The sequence below is a fragment of the Stegostoma tigrinum genome, chromosome 4 (assembly GCF_030684315.1).
Source record: "Stegostoma tigrinum isolate sSteTig4 chromosome 4, sSteTig4.hap1, whole genome shotgun sequence".
NCBI classification, from domain to species: domain Eukaryota; kingdom Metazoa; phylum Chordata; class Chondrichthyes; order Orectolobiformes; family Stegostomatidae; genus Stegostoma; species Stegostoma tigrinum.
This window is the reverse complement of record NC_081357.1, coordinates 25,288,119-25,312,874: the sequence shown is the minus strand read 5'-3', so window position 1 is coordinate 25,312,874 and position 24,756 is coordinate 25,288,119. Positions and strand designations below refer to the sequence as shown.

The 24,756-nt window shown below is 42.0% G+C and overlaps 2 protein-coding genes across 4 annotated transcripts in view; one reads left to right on the top strand and one right to left on the bottom strand.

Annotated features, from left to right (window-relative positions):
- wasf1 (WASP family member 1) overlaps positions 1-16,702 on the bottom strand; it is a 109,328-nt gene extending 92,626 nt beyond the window's left edge. The window contains exon 1 of one of the 3 annotated variants that reach the window (XM_048530523.2): positions 15,907-16,702. The gene's annotated coding sequence lies outside the window, so the exon portion shown is untranslated. The remainder of the gene's footprint in view (positions 1-15,906) is intronic. The other 2 variants (XM_059645224.1, XM_048530522.2) reach the window with 2 other exon arrangements.
- cdc40 (cell division cycle 40 homolog (S. cerevisiae)) overlaps positions 16,544-24,756 on the top strand; it is a 122,642-nt gene continuing 114,429 nt past the window's right edge. Inside the window, exons 1-2 of the mRNA XM_048530521.2 lie at positions 16,544-16,969; positions 19,997-20,083. Of these exons, the coding sequence (XP_048386478.1) occupies positions 16,784-16,969; positions 19,997-20,083 (273 nt within the window). The 5' untranslated portion in view covers positions 16,544-16,783. The remainder of the gene's footprint in view (positions 16,970-19,996; positions 20,084-24,756) is intronic.

Sequence of the window (24,756 nt, the reverse complement as noted above, 5' to 3'; positions counted from 1 at the left end):
TCCTCCTCCCTACAGCTCCCCACTCTCCACAGGGAGCAAAATTCTCAAACCTGTTATGCAAGCTCAGGGATAATGGGAACTGCAGATGCTGGAAAATCCAAGAAAATAAAATGTGAGGCTGGATGAACACAGCAGGCCCAGCAGCATCTCAGGAGCACAAAAGCTGACGTTTCGGGCCTAGACCCTTCAGAGAGGGGGATGGGGTGAGGGTTCTGGAATAAATAGGGAGAGGGGGCAGGCGGACCGAAGATGGAGAGAAAAGAAGGTAGGTGGAGAGGAGAGTATAGGTGGGGAGGTAGAGAGGGGACAGGTCAGTCCAGGGAAGACGGACAGGTCAAGGAGGTGGGATGAGGTTAGTAGGTAGGAGATGGAGGTGCGGCTTGGGGTGGGAGGAAGGGATGGGTGAGAGGAAGAACAGGTTAGGGAGGCAGAGACAGGCTGGACTGCTTTTGGGATGCAGTGGGTGGAGGGGAAGAGCTGGGCTGGTTGTGTGCTGCAGTGGGTGGAGGAGATGAACTGGTCTGTTTTGGGATGTGGTGGGGGAAGGGGAGATTTTGAAGCTGGTGAAGTCCACATTGATACCATTGGGATGCAGGGTTCCCAAGCGGAAAATGAGTTGCTGTTCCTGCAACCTTCGGGTGGCATCATTGTGGCACTGCAGGAGGCCCATGATGGGCATGTTATCTAAAGAATGGGAGGGGGAGTGGAAATGGTTCGCGACTGGGAGGTGCAGTTGTTTATTGCGAACCGAGCCACGACCGCCCAAAGAGGATCCCCCCTCGTTCTCACACACCACCCCACCAGCCTCCGGATACAACGCATCATCCTCCGACACTTCCGCCATCTACATCCCACCCCACCACCCAAGACATTTTTCCATCCCCACCCTTGTCTGCTTTCCGGAGAGACCACTCTCTCCGTGACTCGCTTGTTCACTCCACACTCCCCTCCAACCCCACCACACCCGGCACCTTCCCCTGCAACCGCAGGAAATGCTACACTTGCCCCCACACCACCTCCCTCACCCCTATCCCAGGCCCCAAGATGACTTTCCATATTAAGCAGATGTTCACCTGCACATCTGCCAATGTGGCATACTGTATCCATTGTACCCAGTGTAGCTTCCTCTACATTGGGGAAACCAAGTGGAGGCTTGGGGACCGCTTTGCAGAACATTTCCGCTCGGTTTGCAATAAACAACTGCACCTCTCAGTCGCGAGCCACTTCTACTCCCCCTCCCATTCTTTAGATGACATGTCCATCATGGGCCTCCTGCAGTGCCACAACGATGCCACCCGAAGGTTGCAGGCAACTCATATTCCGCTTGGGTACCCTGCATCCCAATGGTATCAATGTGGCCTTCACCAGCTTCAAAATCTCCCCTTCCCCCACCGCATCCCAAAACCAGTCCAGCCTGTCTCTGCCTCCCTAACCTGTTCTTCCTCTCACCCATCCCTTCCTCCCACCCCAAGCCGCACCTCCATCTCCTACCTACTAACCTCATCCCACCTCCTTGACCTGTCCGTCTTCCCTGGACTGACCTATCCCCTCCCTACCTCCCCACCTATACTCTCCTCTCCACCTATCTTCTTTTCTCTCCATCTTCGGTCCGCCTCCCTCTCTCTCCCTATTTATTCCAGAACCCTCACCCCATCCCCCTCTCTGATGAAGGGTCGAGGCCCGAAGCGTCAGCTTTTGTGCTCCTGAGATGCTGCTGGGCCTGCTGTGTTCATCCAGCCTCACATTTTATTATCATGCAAGCTTAGGGCTCAGGTACCTTCAGCACTACTTCCTGATTGCTCTACTGACTATGATCACAGTCATACACTCCTGACCCTGACTGAATTCAAGGTAGTTAATTTGGGAATAGAGACAAATATAAATAAAGAATTGGGAGTAGGCTATTCAGCCTCTCAAGGCAGAGCCATCATTCAACATGATCCAGGTCTCAACTCTTGTTTTATGCCAGTTTGTCATAGTCAACTTGCCATTATTTCATAAATGAGGTGAATTAAGATTTAGGTATGTGAACTGAAGGGCCAAACAACTGGATGGGAAAGCACATTTCTGGTAGCAATAAAGTCAATAAACAGGGGCCATAAATTTACATTGACAGAAAGATGAAAGGAAAGTCAAAAAGGGCTTTATCCACTCAGAGGGAGAATTCACTGCCCAAGTTAGAAATCTTCTGTGTACTTGAAAATATTTTGAAATTCATTTGAGGTGCTTTAACCTACAGGGCAATAGTCTAAGCTGAAAGGCAGGATTTTTTCTCCTCTCTTTCTCAGCTGATATGAACACAATGGGTGAAAATCAATAAAATGACTTTCATCAAATATATATAAAGGAGCAAGAGGATAAAGTGAAAAAGAGTAAATTTGCAAAGAAAACAGTGGTGCGAAGATACAAATGGTCTCCTGCGCAGCCAACTTTCTTTCTTATCATTAAGAAATTGATTGTATTTGCATTGTACCTTTTGAACCTTGGATAGTCAAAAGTTCTTCACAAGTATTTAATGACTTCTGTTGCACCAATTATTAATTATGCATCAACATCACCAAGCACATTTGCTGTTTTTCTTCAATAATTTCATGGTCCCACTTTTTTTTTGCTCTGTGTCTCTTCACTCTTCAATATACAGACTTTTGCCAATTGTGCAAACAAACAGGATATATGCTTCAACAGAACAATAGTAATTTTGACACTGGACCACATCTTAAGTACTGCATTGGAATGTCGACAGAGGATTTATGAAATCCTGGAGTGGGACATTAACCCATGACTTTGTGATACAGTTCTAAGAATATGGCCATTGAGCTGATCATTCTAATAACAGGATTTAAAAATTATGGAAGTATATTGCATTTTCTCTAAACTGGCAAGTGTCCTGCACGAGCATCACACTGAAGCAGTCTGGAAAGACAGCCCCACAGTCAGCACTGCAGCAAAGCGATCAGAGAAAAAAAAATGACAAGGCAACAGAAAGCAGCTAATTGAGCAAGGTTGGGTGAATATTCACATTATCATTATACCTTATAGTTGTATGGTCTTATTTGGGAGTTTGTAGTTTATTAGGATTAATAGTGCAAAGGTCTAGAGACAAAGGGCCCTAAATAATTAACATTATTTGATTTTGAGGGCAATATAAAGGTTAAAATTAATAGAAGTAGTCATGGGAGGAGGGCTGAAAGCTATAGCGTGCTCCTTCTGGTCTTTCTATATGGGAAGTTGAACACAATTCCAGTGCCCAGAACTAAAATGTCTGCAGGAAGCATCTGTAGCTGTAGCTTCTGGAGGTCTAGTTTTTGAAGCTGGAGTAGCAGCTGGGGGCATGGTGAAGCATTCCTGAAGCTGAACGTATCGTGGATAGCGCATATAGAGAAGCGGTTACCCTGCAAGCTATGATGCCACAGACAAGGAGGCAACGCATGTTGAGGCATGAATGTGTTCACCACTGTTCCTTAATTGAGCAGGTTTGACTGAAAGAGGGAGGGAAAATATATATGACATCTTAAGTAGGATTTCTTAATGCTAGGGGCAGTAATAGGTAAGTGCATAGAAAATTAGTGGAATGCATTGCCGGATAGGGTAGTGGAGTCGGCCTCATTAGGGACATTTAAGCTGCTATTAGGTAGGCATATGGATGATAGCATAAGGTAACGGTGGAGGTTAGATAGACCTTAGGTTTAGGGTAAAAGTTCGGCACAACATCGTGGGGCGAAGCGCCTGTGCTGTGCTGTACTGTAGAACAAGGCAGGAAGTGCTGGAATCTCCTGTTGCCATCCTCCTGCAAAACAGATATACCACTCTGAATGCTTTTGAGGGGAATGGTCTCAGAGGAAAGTACCAGCAGCCAAATTTGCAGCACAGTTGGCTCTCATGCACAGAACCAATGTGTGGAAAGGCTAAAGTAACAGGGATTCAACCATAAGGGGAATAAACAGATGTTTCTGTAGCTGCAAATGATATTCCAGGATGATATGAAGCCTTCTGGATGTGCAGGTCAAAAGATATCTTGGAGCAGCTGCAGGACATTCTGGAATGGGAGGGAGAAATAATAGTGGTACATATCAGTACCAATTACACAGGTACAAAAAGGGATCAGGTTATAAAAGCAGAACAAAGAGTTAGGAAGCATTAAAAAGTAGAACTGCAAAAGATAGAGATCTCAGAACTACAAATAGCACTAATGTATTAGTTCGAGTAGAAAAAGGAGGATACATCAATTGAATAGGTGGCTGGAGAGATGGTGAAAATGGGGCGGGGGGAGGTTTTCAGATACCTCAGACAGTGGGAATATGAGACAGGTTGAACGGATTGATGGAATCTATGTCCTGGGGGAGCATTTGCTGGTGTAATTGGGGAGGGTTTAAACTAAAATGGCAAAGGATGGAAATTTATACAAGGAGGCAGAAGAGAGGAAAAACTGGAGCAAAAATAAAACACAGAATGGGAAATAAGAAGTCATAGGCAGAGAATTTGAGGACTAGAATCAGAATGTTAAAGGATGTGAATAGGATTAAGAACATTAAAACAACAAGCCTTAAAACCCTTGTGTCTATTGTGTGGGGCATTTGCAATAAAGTGAACAAATTAGTTGGGGGATTATGGCAAAATGGTTACAAAGTGACCAGGGATAGGATCTGAATATCCAGGCATATTCAGGTTTTCGGAAAACAGACAAAAGAAAGGGAGGTGGGGTAGCAGTTCTGGTTAAATAGAAATTAATACAACGTTGAGGCAAGTTATCATCCCTGGTCAAGTGGAATCTGTAAGGGTAAAGCTTAGAAAAACCAAGAGGCAGAGAACAACACTAGGATTTATATACATACCCCACCCCATAAACGTCGTGGCAATGTTGGGGAAAACATCTGAATATTAGCGATGCAAGCAGTAAAGAAACAGCTGTAATTTGGGTGACTTTAATCCGCTTATTGGTTGGACAAATCAAATCAAATTAGTAACAATACCGTAGAACAGGAATTCTCTTGGAGTGTGCAGAGAATGGTTTTCTCAATCAATACTTTCAAGAACTAGCAAGAAAACAGGTCAACCTAGCCTTTTGTAAAAAGAAAGGAATAATTGGTAATCTAGTTTTAAAAGGTCCCTTGTGGAAGGGTGACCATAATATGTTAGAATTCTTCACAAAGAGGGCGAAGACGGAGACGAAGAAGAAGAATGATGTGTTTGATTTAAAATCAAAATAAAAACAAATAATAACATGATGAGGGGATAGCTGTCTATGATAAATTGAAGAATGTTACTTAAAGGGTTGAAGGTGGATAGGCAATGACAGACATGCAAAGAGCGTTTGGTGGATCTGCAACAAATTGTTCATTCCTGCCTAGTACAAAAGACAAAAAGTGGCCCAACCATGTCTTACAAGGGTAATGGGGTTAGTGCTAGATCCAAGGAATTGGTCAAAATAAAACAGCAGACCTGAGGATTTGGAGCAGTTTAGATTTCAACAAAGGCACATGAAGGGATTGATTTTAGAGGGAGGCAAATACAGCATCAGAGTTTTAGCTGAGAACATACAAGCTGGCTAATAAAGTTTCCACAAGTATGTGCAGAGAAAAAGATTAATGTGCAGGAATGTAGACCTGTTACAATCAGAAACAGAGCAAATTATAATGGAGCACAGACAGCAGACCAATTAAATACATAATTGATTTTTTTGCTAACAGAGGACACAAATGACATCCCAAAAATATTGGGGAGATACTGGTCAAGTAAGAGGGAGAAACTGCAGGAAATCAGGGAAAGATGCCAGAATCCACGATAAAAGATTTAATACAAGGGTTCTTGACAAACAGTGACATTTTCAGAAAAAATAAACATGAATTTATGAAAAGGAAATTATGCCGACAAATTTACTGGAATTTTGAAGGCCTAACAAATAGGATTGATACAGGGAAGCCAGCGGGTGTGTTTCACTTGGACTTTCAGAAGGTGTTTGATAAGATTGATATAAAAGAAAAGCATGTAACATTTAAGTGGAAGGGATTGGGGGTCTTGTACTGACATGGATACAGAACTGGCTGGCAGACAAAAAACAAGAAAAAGGAATAATCAGGTCTTTTTCTGAGATGCAGCCAGTGACTTATGTAGTTCCACTGCTGCTCGGGACTCTAGTTCATCTCAATACATATTAATGATTTAAAAGATAGAACACAATATAAAGTCACTAGGTTCACAGACAATACAAAGCTGGGAGGATGAGCCAAGAGGAGGATGCAGAGATGTTTTACTGTGATTTGGATAAATTGAGTGAGTAAATGCATGGCAGATGAAGTACAATGTGGACAAATGTGAGGTTATCCACTATGGGAGCAAAAACAGTAAGGTAGACAATTATTTCAATTGCAATAAATTGGCAAAGTTTATGTTCAACAAAACCCACACGTCTTTCTGTACACGTTGCATTAAGCAAGCTTGTAGGTGCACCAGGCAGTGAAGCCAAATGCTATGTCTCTCCTGATAAGAGAAGATTTCCTGGCTTTGCAGAGAGTATAATTAAGGCTTACCAAACTGATTCCTGGGATAACAGAATAAAGGGGGACTAGACTGGTTTCGACGAGATTCACTGGAGTTAGAATAATTAGGGAGTGGATCGCAAAGAAACCTATCAAATTCTAACTGGAAGTAAAAGTAAACCAGAGAATCCCAGTTGAAGTACATCGTGTAGACAATTTAAGAATGAGATAAGTAGGAACTTCTTCACCCAACGAGTGAAGAGGGTGGAATTTTCTACAACTGCATCAGTTGAAGTCAAAACATTGAAAGAGTTAGATATAGTTTTTAGGGGTAAAGGAATCAAAGGATAAGGGGAAAGAGAGTGGGAACAGGATACTGAGTTGGATGATTGGCCATGGGCCCAATGTACAGTGGAACAGGCTCGAAGAGTTGAATGGCCTACTTCGATTCTGATTTTCTATGTATGTATATTTCTAAAACTAAGCTCTTGCACAATTATCACATTCCTGATCAAGTACTAGAAACTTCAACTGTTTCTCTATGACAGATACTGCCAGACACGCTGAGTTTCTCTGTGTATTCTGTGTTTGTTTCAGACCTCCAACATCTGCAGTATTTTGCATTTGTTGCACCTTTTAACTGCAACTCCTGTGTTACCTGAAGGCTTGACTACACCAATGTTTGTTCTACTTTTCCCAAATTAAAACTCTGCTGCTCATCGCTAAAAGCAATGTATGTTGAAATTTCAGTTGAAATAATATTTTTAATGCGCATGTTAAGGTGGGGGAGGGCATTGTTTACTTTAATTTTGATGTACAGATAGGCGGGTGTCAAGAAGCCTGGATTGCACAGTGGTTACCACTGCTGCCTTACAGTGCCAGGGACCTGGGTTCAATTCCATCTGTGGATGATGGTCTGTGGAGTCTGCATGTTCTCCCCATGGCTGTGTGGGTGCTCCAGTTTCCTTTGAGTCCAAAAATATGCAGGTTAGATAAACAGGCCATGGCAAATTGCCTGTAGTGTGCAGGGTTAGGTGGATTAGCCATGGAAAATGCAAGTTTAGGGATAGACCGAGGAGCTCGGTCCGGGTGGGAAGATCTTTGGAGAGTCAGAACAGACTCAGTGGGACAAATGGCCTCTGTCCACACTGTAGAGATTCTACCTTTTTTAAAATTACATATACATATATTTAAAAGATACTTTCAAGTCTTGAGATGAACAGGGCAACTCCTTTAAAAGAGTTGAGAAAATTGTGCTATAGCTTTGGATTGTTGTGTCTTTGCCTATCAGCTATGGATTCCTACCACAAAGAGCCAGGTAGTCACTGTGGCCATTGCCAGAGACTACAGGACTGATGGGCATTAGAACATAGAACATTACAGCACAGTACAGGCCCTTCGGCCCTCGATGTTGTGCCGACCTGTCATACCAATATGAAGCCCCTCTAACCTACACTATTCCATGTACGTCCATATGCTTATCCAATGATGACTTAAAATGTACCTAAAGATGGCGAATCTACTACCGTTGCAGGCAAAGTGTTCCATTCCCTTACTACTCTAAGTAAAGAAACTACCTCTGACATCTGTCCTATATCTATCACCCCTCAATTTAAAGCTATGCCCCCTCGTGCTCACCGTCACCGTCCTAGGAAAAAGGCTCTCCCTATTCACCCTATCTAACCCTCTGATTATTTTATATGTTTCAATTAAGTCACCTCTCAACCTTCTTCTCGCCAATGAAAACAGCCTCAAGTCCCTCAGCCTTTCCTCGTAAGACTTTCCCTCCATACCAGGCAACATTCTAGTAAATTTCCTCTGCACCATTTCCAAAGCTTCCACATCCTTCTTATAATGCGGTGACCAGATCTGTACGCAATACTCCAAGTGCGGTCGCTCCAGAGTTTTGTACAGCTTCACCATAACCTCTTGGTTGCGGAACTCGATCCCTCTAATAATAAAAGCTAAAACACTGTATGCCTTCTTAACAGTCCTGTCAACCTGGGTGGCAACTTTTAAGGATCTGTGTACATGGACACAGAGATCTCTCTGCTCATCTACACTACTAAGAATCTTACCATTAGCCCTGTACTTTGCCTTCTGGTTACTCTTACCAAACTGCATCACCTCACACTTGTCTGCATTAAACTCCATTTGCTACCTCTCAGCCCAGCTCTGCAGCTTATCTATGTCTCTCTGCAACCTACAGCATCCTTCGTCACTATCCACAACTCCACCGACCTTAGCGTCGTCTGCAAATTTACTAACCCATCCTTCTACGCCCTCATCCAGGTCATTTATAAAAATGACAAACAGCAGTGACCCAACACCGACCCTTGCAGTACACCACTAGTAACTGGTCTCCAGGTTGAACATTTCCCATCAACTACCACCTTCTGTCTTCTTTCAGCAAGCCAATTTCTGATCCAAACTGCTATATCTCCCACAATTCCATTCCTCCGCATTTTGTACAATAGCCTATTGTGGGGAACGTTATCAAACGCCTTGCTGAAATCCATATACACCACATCAACCGGTTTACTCTCATCTACCTGTTTGGTCACCTTTTCAAAGAACTCAATAAAAGGTTTGTGAGGCACGACCTTCCCTTCACAAAACCGTGCTGACCATCCCTAATCAATTTATTCTTTTTTAGATGATTATAAATCCTATCCCTTATAACCTTTTCCAACATTTTACCAACAACTGAGGTAAGGCTCACTGGTCTATAATTACCAGGGTCGTCTCTATTCCCCTTCTTGAACAGGGGAACCACATTTGTTATCCTCCAGTCATCTGGCACTATTCCTGTAGACAATGACGAGTTAAAGATCAATACCAAAGGCTCGGCAATCTCCTCCCTGGCTTCCCAAAGGATCCGAGGATAAATCCCATCCGGCCCAGGAGACTTATCTATCTTCACCCTCTGAAGGATTTCTAATACCTATTCCTTGTGAACCTCCATCTCACCTAGTCTAGTAGCCTGTATCTCAGTAATCTCCTCAACAACATTGTCATTTTCTAGAGTGAGTACTGTTGAAAAATATTCATTTAGCACTTCCCCTATCTCCTCTGACTCCACACACAACTTCCCACTATTATCCTTGATTGGCCCTAATCTTACTTTCGTCATTCTTTTATTCCTTAAATACCTATAGAAAGCCTTAGGGTTTACCCTGATCCTATTTGCCAACAACTTCTCATGTCTCCTCCTGGCTCTTCTGAGCTCTCTCTTTAGGTCTTTCCTGGCTACCTCGTAGCCATCAAGTGCCCTAGCTTTAGAGAATGTGTGGTCATTCTGAATTTAAAGTCATGGTGAGCTTAGTTTGCAGTTTGTCTTGGGTGTCTCAGGGAGAAACACTTGGAGGAAAAAATAACATCTAAGTGATTATACAGAAATTTATTGAAAGAAAACCACAGGCAACTCTACCAACCCATGTCTTAGCATGGAGCTTCAGTGTGGAAATTGTACTAGCTCTTAACTAAGATTTAGCTCTTTAAAAGGATATTGTTAGGCAGTGTTCTTTGATTCTTACTTCTTCCACATGGATCTCCGTAATCTGTGCATGATAGAAACATTTGGAACTGGAAGTCAGTGCTGCAATCTGTGTGGATTGCCATAATCGCTATGTGCAGAACATTAGGGTGACCGTATGTAGCATGCAGCCTACAGGAGTGCTGTTACATGGATAAAATAAGAAGTTTGCATCCCTTTCTAAGATATGTAATTATACTATTCATTTTTGTTTAATGAGTGTTTTATTCTTTGCATTACGGGTTCACTAACTAACCTCCATGTTAAAAATAACAAAGTTAGAACCTAACAGGTCAGATTTCACTTTGGTTTCAAACTTTTCTAGTATGAACAACAGTTGGAATCATAATACCGTGTCCTAAATCATAGCAAGTTCCCATTCATTCATCACCTGTGCTAAGCAGACTTCTAGTGAAGGATATATATTTTAATTATATATATTTATGTATATTTTTATTAGATATATTTGAAAACTCCTGTCTGTGTTTTAAAATCAAACCTCAGTCTGCTCTTTTCTGTGATCTCCTCCAACGCTGATGTATCTGTACACCTCAACTTGTCTAGCATTCCCAATTTTTTAAAATCACACCAAAATTGCTGGCCATGTAGTTAGCTGTCAAAAACCTATCCTTCATAATTCCATATCGGAAGGTCTTTGCCTCTCTACCATGCTTTCCTCCTTTAAGATGTTGTTTAAAATTCACCTCATTTATCATACTTCTGGTTATCTGTCCCAATATCTTGTTATGTGGCAAATGTCACATTTTGCTTTATAATCCACGTGCCAAGTAGGTCTGATTTTTTTATTTAAGGTTAAGTATGCTCAACAAATACATGTTGCTCAGTTGGTGGTCAAGATTCCTAGAGATACTTATTGCAATACTACAGTTTAGCAGAACATATGAGGAAGGAACAGGGGTAGGCCAATCAGCCCTTTGAACCACTCTGCATTCAATACTATGGCTGATCTGATTTTAACCTCAAGTCTACATTCCTGCATATACACAATTATCTTTCATTCCCTTGGTAACCAAGAATCTATCAACCTCTCTCTGTCTTCAGAATATTTAAAGATTCTCCTTTTGAGCAAAGAAATTACAAAGACTCACAACCCTTTGAGACTATTTAGAAGATTTAAATGCGAGAAAAAAGTAGAATCCCATGCCCATTCACTATGAAAGAAAATCAAAGCTCACAAAGCCTCAAAAAACCTTTGATGTTAAGCATTTTGTTCAGGACAGAAACACAACAGGTATATTGTAATATCAACCTAAGGCATCACATACAGAAAAAGAATAAAATTCTGTGACAACACATGTATAGAATTGATTGTTACACTGTTGAACTCATAAATCATTGAGTACACATATCTATACAAGTATGAGATAGCTGTATGTGATATGATAACAGTACTAAACTCAAAGGTCAAACTATAAAACGTCTAAATCAAATAACCTTTACTGATGCTGAACAAAAACACAGTTGAACCTGAGCTTCTGATACAGTGCCACAGATGTTCCATGGAATAACAAATTAAAAATACCTATGCTAGATTAAACAGATCTCAGTAGGTCAAATTCATAGAGCAGCAGGATTGTGGGGAAGAGTTCCACGTTTGAATTCAAAAAGGATGTTTGAATCAGTGCCCTCCACACAATGTAGGTTACCTTGGACATTTCACTGATTGTTCATTTTCCACTATTCTGTTCAAGATAACTCTATTTAGTTGAGCTCAGTGGGCATAATTGTTGAAAGAGCTAGTGTACCACCCCCAACTGAAAAAGGACAGCAGAACACATGATCAGAATCAAACCAGCCAAATGGATGCAGTTTGAAGAATGATCGTGATCTGAGCTGACAGAACAACATGAAGCAATATTTATTTGTTTTGACAAGTATCACTAATGGTGGCATAATTGTGATGTCACTTAACTAGTTAATTCAGACCCTAAGCAAGTTTTCAAATAGATAAATTTAAATTCAATTTTTAAAAAAACTCTGGAATTGAGAGAAATTCTATAACCATTGTCAATTGACTAAATGTCCTTAAGGGAAGTAAATCTCTCTTCCTTACCCGGTCAGGTCTACATGTGATTTGAGACCAACAGCAACACAGCAGTCTAAACTGCCCTCTGAAATCAATATTTGTTAGCACTGTTCAATTTTGGAAAGTGAAAATGTAAGATTTTCTTATAGGAGTAACATGCCACCAAATCCAAGAACGCATAGATAGCAAAACCTACTTGGAACTGCAACTTTGTTGAGGAAAAAAAGCTAGTGAACGAAAGAATCTAACTTTAATTAGAAGTCATGATATTAAGAATTGGTTGGGAAGTTGTGTAATTTATCATGCCAATGGCCTAACTTTTATGACAAACAAAGCTGTTATTGCTCATGGCATTACTTCACTTAAAGCACAGTATAGCTCTTCTACAATCCTCCTGAAGCTTAATAATACTGTTCATGGTTTTTAAACATGAATTATTAATTGGCAACATACCAACTATGAGATAAGGCGATAGCCAATCTTTTATTTCAGTAAAGCATCCAACACATTAAAAATAACAAAAATGGCATAATTTCACATTTGGCATTTCACGTAAATCTCCGTGCACTTAAGATGCCAGATGAAATAATTTATTCACAATACTGTATTTGTGTTGCAAATGTACTTTTAATGGATAAGCATTGCCCTTTCATAATGATCTGCACAAATCTATAAAAACCTAATTATATAATTTGTCAACAAACAGCCAACCTCAGAAAATCATAAAAAGTAAATTGGCTCCTTATCCAATTTCCCAAAACATTCTCCTGAATTGTATCTTTTCATGTTAAATATTAAGATAATTATATGCATAATATTGAAGAAACTTTCTTTGCAAGTAAGATTACTTGGCAGTATTTTTTGGTGTAATGAGACTAGTACAGCAAAATCTGGTTTTCATAGATTTTTTGCCATACACATTTTCAGTATACATGACCGATACAATGCTCCTAAACACACACACTTCTCCATGATGTTTCTTTAAAAAGTTACATTTCTAAAAGTCATTCATATTCAGTATTTTGAAAACTTCCATTTCATTAAAGCCAATATTTCTTTCATACATTTATATTCTCAGCCTACTCAAGCACAAAAATAATTTATTTGCCATAAATTTAGAACATTTTATAAGATTTATGTGAACACTGGCCAGCCATAATTATCAAGTAGCTAAGTGCAATAACTAACATACATCTGCGATGAAAAGACGACCAAACAATTTAACACAGCAGTTTCAATCTTCAAATAGCTAGTTCACAATAACAAAATGCATCTATCTTGAAATAAAGACAAGAATAATTAAAATAAAAGATAGTGAAATTTCCTTACATTTGCACCCAAGATACAACTATTCAAGGTACAAAACAAAACTTGCTTTAGGAGACCAAACAAAAGTGTAAGATGCACAGTTACGTTAGCCTTTCAGTCCTGCTGATCGTGCTTTTCACCTCAGCACGTGACCATGCAAGCTATATACATAAGTTTCTTGAAAGAATGGCGAGTTAAAATGGATCTAAAATTAGGCAGAGAATTTAGATGCTGCTGAAAGGTTATTTCTTTGGTATTTTATTATTCATTTTAGACTGCTCCTCCCTTAAATCTAAATTGTGTTGTCTCTGCCCTTCCATGTTTACAGTTTCAGCACCAGTCATACAAAGAGTTGAAAACACTCACAAGCCCATGTTCTTTTGTGTGTAATTAGTTAGCTTATTTGAAACCTATACATTTTACATTGAAGAGGAACATATGGTGAGGGGTCCACATTTTCTTCAGGTCCCAACTCCTCATGCAATGACATCAATGAGTAAATTGCTGTAAAATGGGCTGTTGAATGGTGCAATTTTAGGTAACGCTGTCTAAGTTTGCTACACAAGACATGCTGTCCTGGTTGGCTTTTCATTTACCATCCTTAAGCTCATATGAAACCACTGCCAACTCCCAACTTGCATCAAGCATCATTCATGCATTCCCTGGAAGCTCCACAACTCAACAATGCCTCTAATTTCGAATTTGCATCAAGTACCTTCTTGGTTCTTCAAGCTTACAGCTCTCCAAGAACTCTCTGTTCTTCCAATTCTAGTCTCATGAGCACTTTCCTTTTGTTTTGCCCTATTGCTGGTAGCTGTATTGACCAAAGTCGCAGGTCTTTGCTCTGTAATTCCATATTTAAAACACACTGTGTTCTATCTTGCTTTCTATCCTGCTCCAAGATGCTCCTTAAAAGCTACTTGAAATTCCTTGTCCTATTACTATTGAATTTCCATTTCTGTCTGATAACGTGTAAGCTCTTGGCTACATTTCCTTTGTTAAAGGTATGGTCATAGTGAGTGGATCCTGAAATTTTTCTATAAGCAGAAAAGCGCTACGTTTTAACTTCAGGAAGATTTGAAGTTTACAAAACAATACAAATTTTAAAAAAGCACAGCAGCAGAAATCATCCCGATTGATTTGTTCTTAAAGTTAAGAAACAGGATCGAGCTCAAATCTGTCACTGCTCCAACTTTTGAAACCCTAAGCTTGGAAAAAAGTTACCCGTCTCAGAAATGCATAGCGATTTATACTAGAACATTTTTTCCAGGGTATTGCAATTATTTCCCCAGCGAGTTATCTGAAAGTCGTTTGCAATTCCACTTCGGCTGTGAAGAGCAATTATTCGGACCGCATATAAGAAGTGCTAATGAAAGGAAAGGATCCAAAGTACTAAGTTGTGCTTTTAAAGTTTTGCGCAAATTGAGATAGTGTCGCTCCAACCGCTCATCGTGGATCTCTCTTTACTCCGCTCAAAATATTGAAACACTGCGGTTAGGGGGTGGGTGCGTATGGGAAGGTCTTTCGAAGAGGTGAAATACAGGAGCTCAGGTCTGCGATCAACCTCTGGCGTGGGAATCGAGTACTGCGGGCGGCAGAGTTTAAAGCAAAAATAAACAGCCTTTCAAAACGTAAAGGCAAATAATTTTCTGCATTAGGTCAAGGGGCCAGGAAAGCAGACAGTCCTGAAAAGTTGCTCATGGTCATTCGCAATAAAATTGCTAAATAATCAGCACGTTTATCATTCATCCTAGTCAAATGTGTTCCCTACGCTGCAAAATTAGCGACCGTTACAGTCGTGATGCGACGGCACCGCACCTACAAACATGAACTTACTGTCCGTGAGTGGACAAAACTTCAACAGTAAGCCTCTGTTTATAAATTGCACAAAATAAAATACCCTGCCGCGCTGAGATCTAATATCTTAGGGTCACAGAATATTTGCCGATCTTCTCTTCCACCCGCTACACCCCCTTCCCAAATTCTTTGTGGAAATCGAGGGCATCCATCCAGCTTCACGAAAACCTCAATATTGAAATAAAATTTCTGCAAACAATCGACACCTTTATACTGCATGTTCTTGCGAAGGGATTGAGTGCGCATCCAAATTCACGATCTCAACTAAGTGGTTGAAATGGAACAGGAGAGAGAGCAGTGAGTTATAGCGAGTTGCAGAAAGGTCAGACTCTCGATAACACGGGATTTTTTGCGGCCAGTGCAGCTCCGACTGTGGTGCAGGAGAGAATGAGAGACTCAGGGCTGAAGCCCAGGTGCACCCGAGCAAGCCCCATCCATCAGTCCAACCATCACTACCTGCCGGGGCCTCGGCAACCACAGAAAGAAATTGGCGAGGGAGAAGAAAAATAAAAAGGTAAGATTGTAGACTGCAAAAAAAAATTACCATGGCTAAACGCAAGCCCCTCTCCGAACACACACCTTTGCTGTGAGGCAATTGTTTTGCACAGCAAATAAAAACACTGCAACAATAAATAAAATTCCAAGAGCTCGACATTTCATTCACTGAGATTAGAATTACGTACCCTGTAAACTCTTACCGGCCTCGAGTATTTTTTTAAAATATAATCTTCCGAGATACCTAGACCTATAGATTTTTTTTTAAAAAAAACAATGAATTGGAACGTCTTTCAGTTGGAGAATAACGTCTTCATTGTCCGCGAGCGGCCGTCTGGGAGCTTCGCTCTAACCGGTCCGCTTTTACTGACGCCCCAAGTTTTCGCCGGTCTCGATAACAACACCGCCGCCGCTTCAGCCGGAATGGCGCACGTCGGCGACACGCACGGGGAACATCGCACCCGCGGCAGCAGGACCCGTTCGCTTCTTCAATCCGAAAATAGAGGCGTTTCGGCTTCCAAATCGCAGAGAACGGCCGAGCTTAGAAAGCGCCGGACGCAGCTGTGCCTGCCGGAACGGATTTCGTCCACCGCTATCCGGCTGAACGCACTGAGCGATCCTCCCGTGTATTGTCCCAATGGCACTGGCCGTTTGGAAGGGGTATGGGGGAAGACCATCGAATTGGAATGCGTTGTGGAACGGAGGAGGAAGGGTCGAAGGGAGCTTTGTGATGTCTTTTGATCGACAAGGCACAGAACCAATGGACAAAGGGTTGTTGCCGAGATGGGCTCACCCACTCCTTCCCAGGCTAGCCAATCAGATTGTCGGAGGTGGGAATTTGGGCCTTACCGCCGTGGGGTAAATAATAGTCCTTGGAGTTTCGCTGAAGTCCGGGAGGATGATATTGTGAGACTGACGCCGATAGAAATTTCTCAACATTTAAAATAGTGAAGACGGTGCCAAGGAAACTCCTGTCAGTGAACGCTGTGGTGTTTACTTGGGGAGGACTGGTTAAGTTTTAGATCTGCAAGCGCGCGTCATCTTCTGAGAGAGGCGCCCGCGAAAATGTCGGCGGCGATTGCGGCTCTGGCCTCTTACGGCAGCGGCAGTGGCAGCGACTCGGATGGTGAATGTGGAGAGCTCCCCAGCCGAGACGCCGTGGCTCATCTGCACCCTCTGGAGCCTAAGAAATCCATGTCACGCCTTCACGGATCCCTCGCTTTGAACTCCGCTCCTGATGTTGCTGTAAAGGTGAGTGTAGGAAGGCCCGAGTCGGGCCTGATGGGGCACATGGGTTTAGTCTGTTGACAATCTCACAAAAAACGGGGTTTGTCTGCCTCCGACCCGAACCTGGGGAAAGGACAGAATTGATGCGTCTACGACAGAAAAATACCACTCAAAAATTCCTTAATAATGTTGGTGATGTTCCGTTGAATAGCTATTGGAAACTGACATCTGATAACAGACCATTTTAACTAGACTACAGATTTGTTGCTAACTTGTTTCATTTATGAGGAGAAAAACCTTTATAAGTAATTTCCTTGCGTGTACAGGCTTAGTATACTTCAGTAAATTGATAAGCCCCATTTGTTATTATTACATTTTGATTAACCCTTGAAAGATAGGTACTTTTAAGAACAAAATACAGAAGTTGCTGGAAAAGCTCAGCAGGTCTGGCAACATCTGTGAAGAAAAGATCAAAGTTAACAGAATAGTTCTGAGGAAGGGTGAACGGACCAGAAATGTTAACTCTGATTTTTTTCTTTGCAGAAGCTGCCAGACCGGCTTTTCCAGTAACTTCTGTTTTTGTTGCTGATTTACAGCATCCGCAGCTCTTTTGGTTGTTATTAGGTAGTTTTTAAGACACAGGTGATTTGCTTAGAGCTCTTTGCAACGTTGTCCACTACACACACGTTTGTTTTGATGTTTCAGTAGGAACTGCCGCATGGATTTTGGAAACAGATTTAGCTGACTTAATGTGTTTTGGTGTTTGGATTAGAGTCATAGAAATATTCAGCATGGAAACAAGCCCTTTTGTCCAATTTGTCTATGCTGACCAGACTAAGACCAGACTGTCTAAATCCTCCCCATTCCTATACCCATGCAGATACCTTCTAAATGTTATAATTGTACGAGTCTCCAACACTTTCTCTGGCAGTTCATTCCATATGTGCACCACCCTCTGCATGAAAAAGTTGCCCCTTAGGTTAAATCTATGCCCATGAGCTTTGTACTTCCCTAACCTGGGAAAAGACCTTGGCTATTCACCCTATCCATGCCCCCCCATGATTTTACAAACCTCTATAAGGTCACCTCTCAACCTCTAATGCTCCAGGGACAATAAACCTAGTCTATTCAGCCTCTGGCCATAGCTCAAACCCTCTCACACTGGGAACATCCTTGGAAATCTTTTCCGAACCTTTTCAATTTTCACAACATTTTTTGTTTAGCAGGAAGACCAGATTTGAAGGCAGTATTCCAAATGTGGACTAAGCAATATCCTGTACAGCCACAACATGACATCCCAACTGATCAATAAAGTCTAGCATACCAACCACCTTCATCATTACCCTGTCTCCCTGTGACTCCATTTTCAAAGAACAATGAACATGCACCCCTGGATGCATACAGTGTTACAGATTTGCAGCAGCAGCAGTGTACACCATCTGAAAGCTGCACTACAGAAATTCACTTAGGCTCCTTGACAGCACCTTTCAAACTCATGCCAACTACCATCTAGATCAACATGGGCTGTAGTTACGTACAGCCACTACTACCTGCAAGTTCCCCTCCAAGCCATTCATCATCTTGACTTGGGAATATATTATTTTTCTTCCAGTGTTGCATGGTCAAAATTTTGGAACTGCTCCCTAATGGCGTTGCTAACAGCAAATGGACTGAAGCAGTTCAAGAGGACAGCTCACCGCTACCTTAATAAGTGCTGTTAGAAATAGCCAGTAAATCCTGGCCCAGCCAACCATGCCCACTTTTGATGAATGAATCTTTTTAAAAATTGTTTTTAACCATAAAGCAGAAATTTGAAGTAAAATGTATGGAAATAAAATAGAGTAAACCACACAATTTACTTGTAACACAAACTGTAAAGATGTTAAAACATACAGTGAAATATAATTCCATTAAACTTTTAAAAAGACTCCTGTACAGATCCTAAAATACTTCAGTACAGTACGCAGAAGCACCCCCTTATACAGCTGTCATACCGGAAAGTTTCTTGCACCTGGATGTGTCTAATTTGACTTCAGCTCTTGACAGGGAAACACAGTAGTTTCTTCCCAGAGCTATCATATGCCTGAGCTTAATTATCTCAATTTCAAGTAACCTGTTCAGGATTTTATCCAAACGTTTCCGTTCTGGAACTTTAACTCATCGCTCCAAGGTGGTCTAGTTCTGTCATAGTCAGAAGTCACATGGTACTAAGTTATAGTCCAATAGGTTTGTTTGAAATCACAAGCTTTCAAAGCACAGCCCATTCATCAGGACAATAACAATGGTGTTGTGTGACTTCTGACTTTGTCCAACACAGGCACCTCCACATTATAGTTTTAACAAATCCACCATCTTTTTCCTTTCTGGAACAACTTTGCACATGAAAACTTTGCACATGTAGATCTGCCCAAAACTGACAGTAAAACTGAAAAAAATCTCTCTAACGTTTCAATCTCTTCAAGCTTAAAAAAAACATGATTTTCTAGTAGGAACTTTGAGGAACAATTATTTACCTTGCTCAGTGAACCCTCCAGAGCTACATAAGAACTAGTTCAGTCTAAAGACTCTCAACTGTTTTGAAAACAAAATTGTCATGGCTGCAGAGATACAAGTTAATTAACAAATTAATTATTCTTTCACACCACAGAAAAACCCTTATGTCAGTATTTCAAAATCCAACTTGACACAAATGATATTAAATCATATATAAATTGTATAAATCAAAGAGTATGTTACACTGTGAATTTACTTTGTTTTCTTCCACTAATATGGTGCAATTGCTGGCCATTGCAGCAGATGTTTAGAAAGTATTTCATGTCGTGGTATGTGTTTTCAAAGTGTACTTCAGGCTGAAATTTCATCCAAGTTTCAGATATTGCAGTATTCTAATTTCTCAGTCTTTCTAGGTTTTCTTCCACTCAATTTAAATCTGTGCCACGTGTCCTTTTTCTCTGTGGGCCTGAAATTGAATCTTGATGTGATAGAAGTGATTGCATGTTTTCCCAGCAGTAGTGGAGAACCATTCTGAATCCTGTGTTTTCCTTCTTTTAGGAAGATGTGGAAACAGGGGTTCATCTTGATCCATTGCTGAAGGAAGTTATGTTCAATCCCTCGTATGAAACTATGTTTGCACCAGAGGTAAGGCTTGGTACTTCCTTTGAAATTGCTTTTGTCTTTTGCACCCAGTTACATGTTCAGCATTCAACTTCAAAGACATTGCCATAACTGGGATTTCCATATCAACTTTTCCAGTTTGTAATGTTAGTTTATGAAACCTAAAAGAAGTTATGCATCTATATGACTTACAAACTGTTGTGTTGATCTTGTAGTTTCTATGGGATGCAACCCAACACCACCCAAAACCATAAAAAAATCTTGAGTTCTGACTATCTCATCAAAAAATCCTGCTTGCTCCTGTCTGTCTGTCAACGCCAACTGTATTAAGTTGGCGATGGTGTATTTTCCTGGTCAGTTGATTTCATAATGTATTCAATTAGCATTTTCTTTAAATGTGGCCAGTGAGTTGCTAAGTTATTGTGGTGCATCTTGTTAATGATACACAGTGCTGCTGCAAGCATCATTGGTGAAGGGTTTGAATGTTGAAGGTAGCAAATGGAGTGTCATTCAAGCGGACTGTTTTGTCCTTGTTGTTGCTGAGCTTCATTTATATATGGAAATGCATTCAATCAGGCACATGGAATGTATTCCATCACAATCATCACTTATGCCTTGTAGATGGAAGATAAGCAGTTGAATAAATAAGTGAAGTAGGAAAAGTTTGTAGGCATGTAGAAAAAGAGCAGGAGAGTGGAATAAAGTCATTTGCTTTTCAAAAGAACAGTTGCAGACTTGGTTGACTAAATGACCCTTTTTCTGCCGTACAGTTCTGTATTTTCTGCTTGTTGGCCTTTGGCAGCGCCACTTGCACACGTGCTGGGCCTCACGTATATGCTGATATCACCAGCTGATCTGCCCTGATTTCCCCTGTAGATCCCAGCACCAGTTCTGGTTGTCTGATATCCAGTCTTATTTGAACCACAATTGCTACTTTTAAACATTAGGAAAGCCAAAACAATTGTATTCGACCCCAACACAAGCTAATAAAATTAAAATTCTGGGGGTACTGGAAATATGAAATAAAAGCACCAAATACGGGAAAAACTCAGCACGTCTGGCAGCATCTGTGGAGTAAGAAACAGCGTTAACACTTTGAATCTGATATGACCTTCTTCAGAATTTCTCCAACAGAAACTATCCTGTTGATTCCATCCGTTTCTGCTAGCCACTGCCAGACTATTTACGAACTCAGTGTCCAAGTTGATCTTCTCACCTAATGTTCTATCCATCATGAATAGCATTTAAACATCATAGTCCATAACATGACCTTTCTCTGGCCTTATTCCGGCCAATTATACTTTCTACTTGAAACTTACTTCCATTACTTTCTGACCAAATACTCAATAATTTCAGTTCTTACATTGGCAAGCTCATGTTCTTTATTTAAAGTAAACCTGGGTCTTCCATAATTCTGCAGTCCTCATCCTATTCTACATCTTGTCCACAGCACCACCACCTGCAAGTTCCCTCCAGGTCCTGACATGGAACTAATTTCCGCTCCCTACTGTTGATGAGTCAAATTCATGGAACTTCATCCCTAACAGCACTGTTTGTCTTGTCACAGAGTGGCCTTGAAAGAGGAGGGATCAGGAAGAGTTGGAGTGTGAATAGTTTTTGGTGAACATAAACAGACTGTGCATGAAGAAAAAGTTGTTGAGCTCCCAGTGCAAACAATAATAGCATCAGCAGGGATTTAAACAAGGGCAAGAATAGGAATTTGATATTCCTGGTTACAGTGTATTCAGAAGGTATGTAGATGAGGAAAGAGGAGACAAAAGGTGGACTATGGCAGTTTTGATTTAAAAAAAATGTTTTCCTATCGAGAGCTGTAACAGTAGTAGAGCATTCAAAGATATAATGCTAGGTTTGAATTAAGGAGCTGAAGAGGTGCTGTTACACTGCTGGCTGTTTACTATAGACCACCTAGCGGTGAATGGCAATTGGAGGAGCAAATGTAGTGTTTTGTATAAGGCACAGGTGGTCTGAGGAGCTGTTGTTTTAATGCGAGAAGTGCAGTAAGTAAGGCAGATGAACTTAGGACTTGGATTAGTACCTGGGAGTATGATGTTTTGCTATTACTGAGACTTGGTTAAGGGAAGGGCAAGATTGGCAACTGAATATCCCAGTATACAGATGCTTCAGGCGGGATAGAGAGGGAGGTAAAAGGGGTGGAGGAGTTGAAAAACTGGTCAAAGAGGAGCTGTGCTGAAGGAAGACACTATGGAGGACTTGAGCAGTGAGGCAATATGGGCAGAGCTGAAAAATAGGAAGGGTGGGATAACAATGTTGAGGCTGTACTACGGGCCTCCCAACAGTGAGTGTGAGATAGAGGCACAAATATGTACACAGATTATGGAAAGATATAGGAGCAACAGAGTGGTGATGATGGGAGATTTTAATTTTCCCAACATTGACTGGGATTCACTTAGTGTTAGGGGTTTAGATGGAGCAGAATTTGTAAGGAGCACCCAGGAGGGTTTCTACAGCAGTATGCAAATAACCCAACTCAGGAAGGGGCCATACTGGACCTGGTTTTGGGGAATGAGCCCAGCCAGGTGATTGAAGTTTCAGTAGAGGATTACTTTGGGAATGTTGATCACAATTCCATATGCTTTAGATTACTGATGGACAAAGACAAGAGTGGTCCTAAAGGAAGAGTACTGAACTGGGGGAAGGCCAACTGTAGCAAAATTCGGCAGGAGCTGGGGAATGTGGATTGGGAGCAGCTGTTTGAGGGTAAATCCACATTTGATATGTGGGAGGCTTTTAAAGAGAGGTTGATTAGAGTGCACGACAGACATGTCCCTGTGAAAATGAGGGATAGAAAGGGCAAGGTTAGGGAACCATGGATTACAGGTGAAATTGAGAGATTAGCAAAGAGGAAAAAGGAAGCATACATAAGGCCTATGCGACTGAAAACAGACGAAGCTTTGGAAGAATATCGGGAAAGTAGGACCAACCTGAAACGAGGAATTAAGAAGGCTAAAAGGGGTCATGAAATATCTTTGGCAAACAGGGTTAAGGAAAATCCCATAGCCTTTTATTGATACATAAGGAGCAAGAGGGTAACTAAAGAAAGGGTTGGCCCACTTAAGGACAAAGGAGGGAAGTTATGCGAGGAGTCAGAGAAAATGAGAGAGATTCTTAATGAGGTAGCAAGGTGTAGAGCCAGATGAACACAGCAGGCCAAGCAGCATCAGAGGAGCAGGCAAGCTGATGTCTTGTGTTGAGACCCTTCTTCAGAAATGAGGAAGGGGACGGGAATTCTGAAGTAAATAGGGAGAGAGAGGGAGGCAGATGGAAGATGGATAGAGGAGAAGATAGGTGGAGAGGTGACAGACAGATCAAAGAGACGGGGTTGGAACCAGTAAAGGTGAATGTAGGTGGGGAGTTAGGGAGGGGATAGGTCGGTCTAGGGAGGATGGACAGGTCAAGGAGGCAGGATGAGGTTGTTGGGTAGGAGATGGGGGTAGGGCTTGAGGTGGGAGGAATGGTTAGGGAGGCAGGCACGAGCTGGGCTGATTTTGGGATGCGTTTGGGGGAGGGGAGTTATTGAAGTTTGTGAAGTCCATATTGATACAGTTTGGCTGCAGGGTTCCCAAGTGAAATATGAGTTGCTGTTTCTACAGCCTTCGATTGGCATTATTGTGGCAGTGCAGGAGGCCCAGGATGGACATGTCGTCCAAGGAGTGGGAGGGGGAGTTGAAATGGTTTGCGACTGGGAGGTGTAGTTGTTTGTTGTGAACCAAGCGTAGGTGTTCCACAAAGCAGTCCCCAAGCCTCTGCTTGGTCTCCCCGATGTAGAGGAGGCCAGAACGGAAACAGTGGATACAGTATACCACATTAACAGATGTGCAGGTGAGCATCTGTTTGATGTGGAAGGCCTTCTTCTTAGGGCCTGGGATGGGGGTGAGGGGGGGTGTGGGGGTGTAGGGGCAAGTGTAGCACTTGCTGCGGTTGCACGGAAAAGTGCCGGGGTGGTGGGGCTGGTGGGGAGTATGGAGCGGACAAAGGAGTCACGGAGAGAGTGGTCCCTCCGAAAAGCAGATGAGGGTGAGGAGGGAAAAATGTCTTTGGTAGTGGCTTCAGATTGCAGATGGCAGAAATGTCGGAGGATGAGGCATTGGATTCGCAGGTTGGTGGGGTGGTATGTGAGGACGAGGGGTTTCTGTTTTGGTTGTTATTGCGGGAAGAGGGAGTGAGGGATGAGTTGCGGGAAATGCGAGAGACACTGCCGAGGACGTTTGAAGACCACTCTGGAGGGGAAGTTGCGGTCATTGAAAAACGAGTACGTATGGGATGTCCGGGAGTGGAATGCCTCATCTCGGGAGCAGATGTGGTGAAAGCAAAGGAATTGGGAATAGGGGATGGCCTTTTCGCAGGAAGGTGGATGAGAGGAGGTGTATTCTGGGTAGCTGTGGGAGTCAGTCGTCTTGAAATGGAAATCAGTTTCCAGGTGAATGCCAGAGATGGAGACAGAGAGGTGCAGGAAGGAGAGAGAGTTATCAGAGAAGGTCCAGGTGAACTTAAGTTTGGGGAGGAAAGTGTTGGTGAGTGGATGAACTGTTCGAGCTCCTTGTGGGAGCACGAGGCGGTGCCAATACAGTCATCGATGTAACAGAGGAAGAGCTGGGGGATAGGGCCAGTGTAGCTACAGAAGAGGAATTGCTTCACATATCCTACAGAGAGGCAGG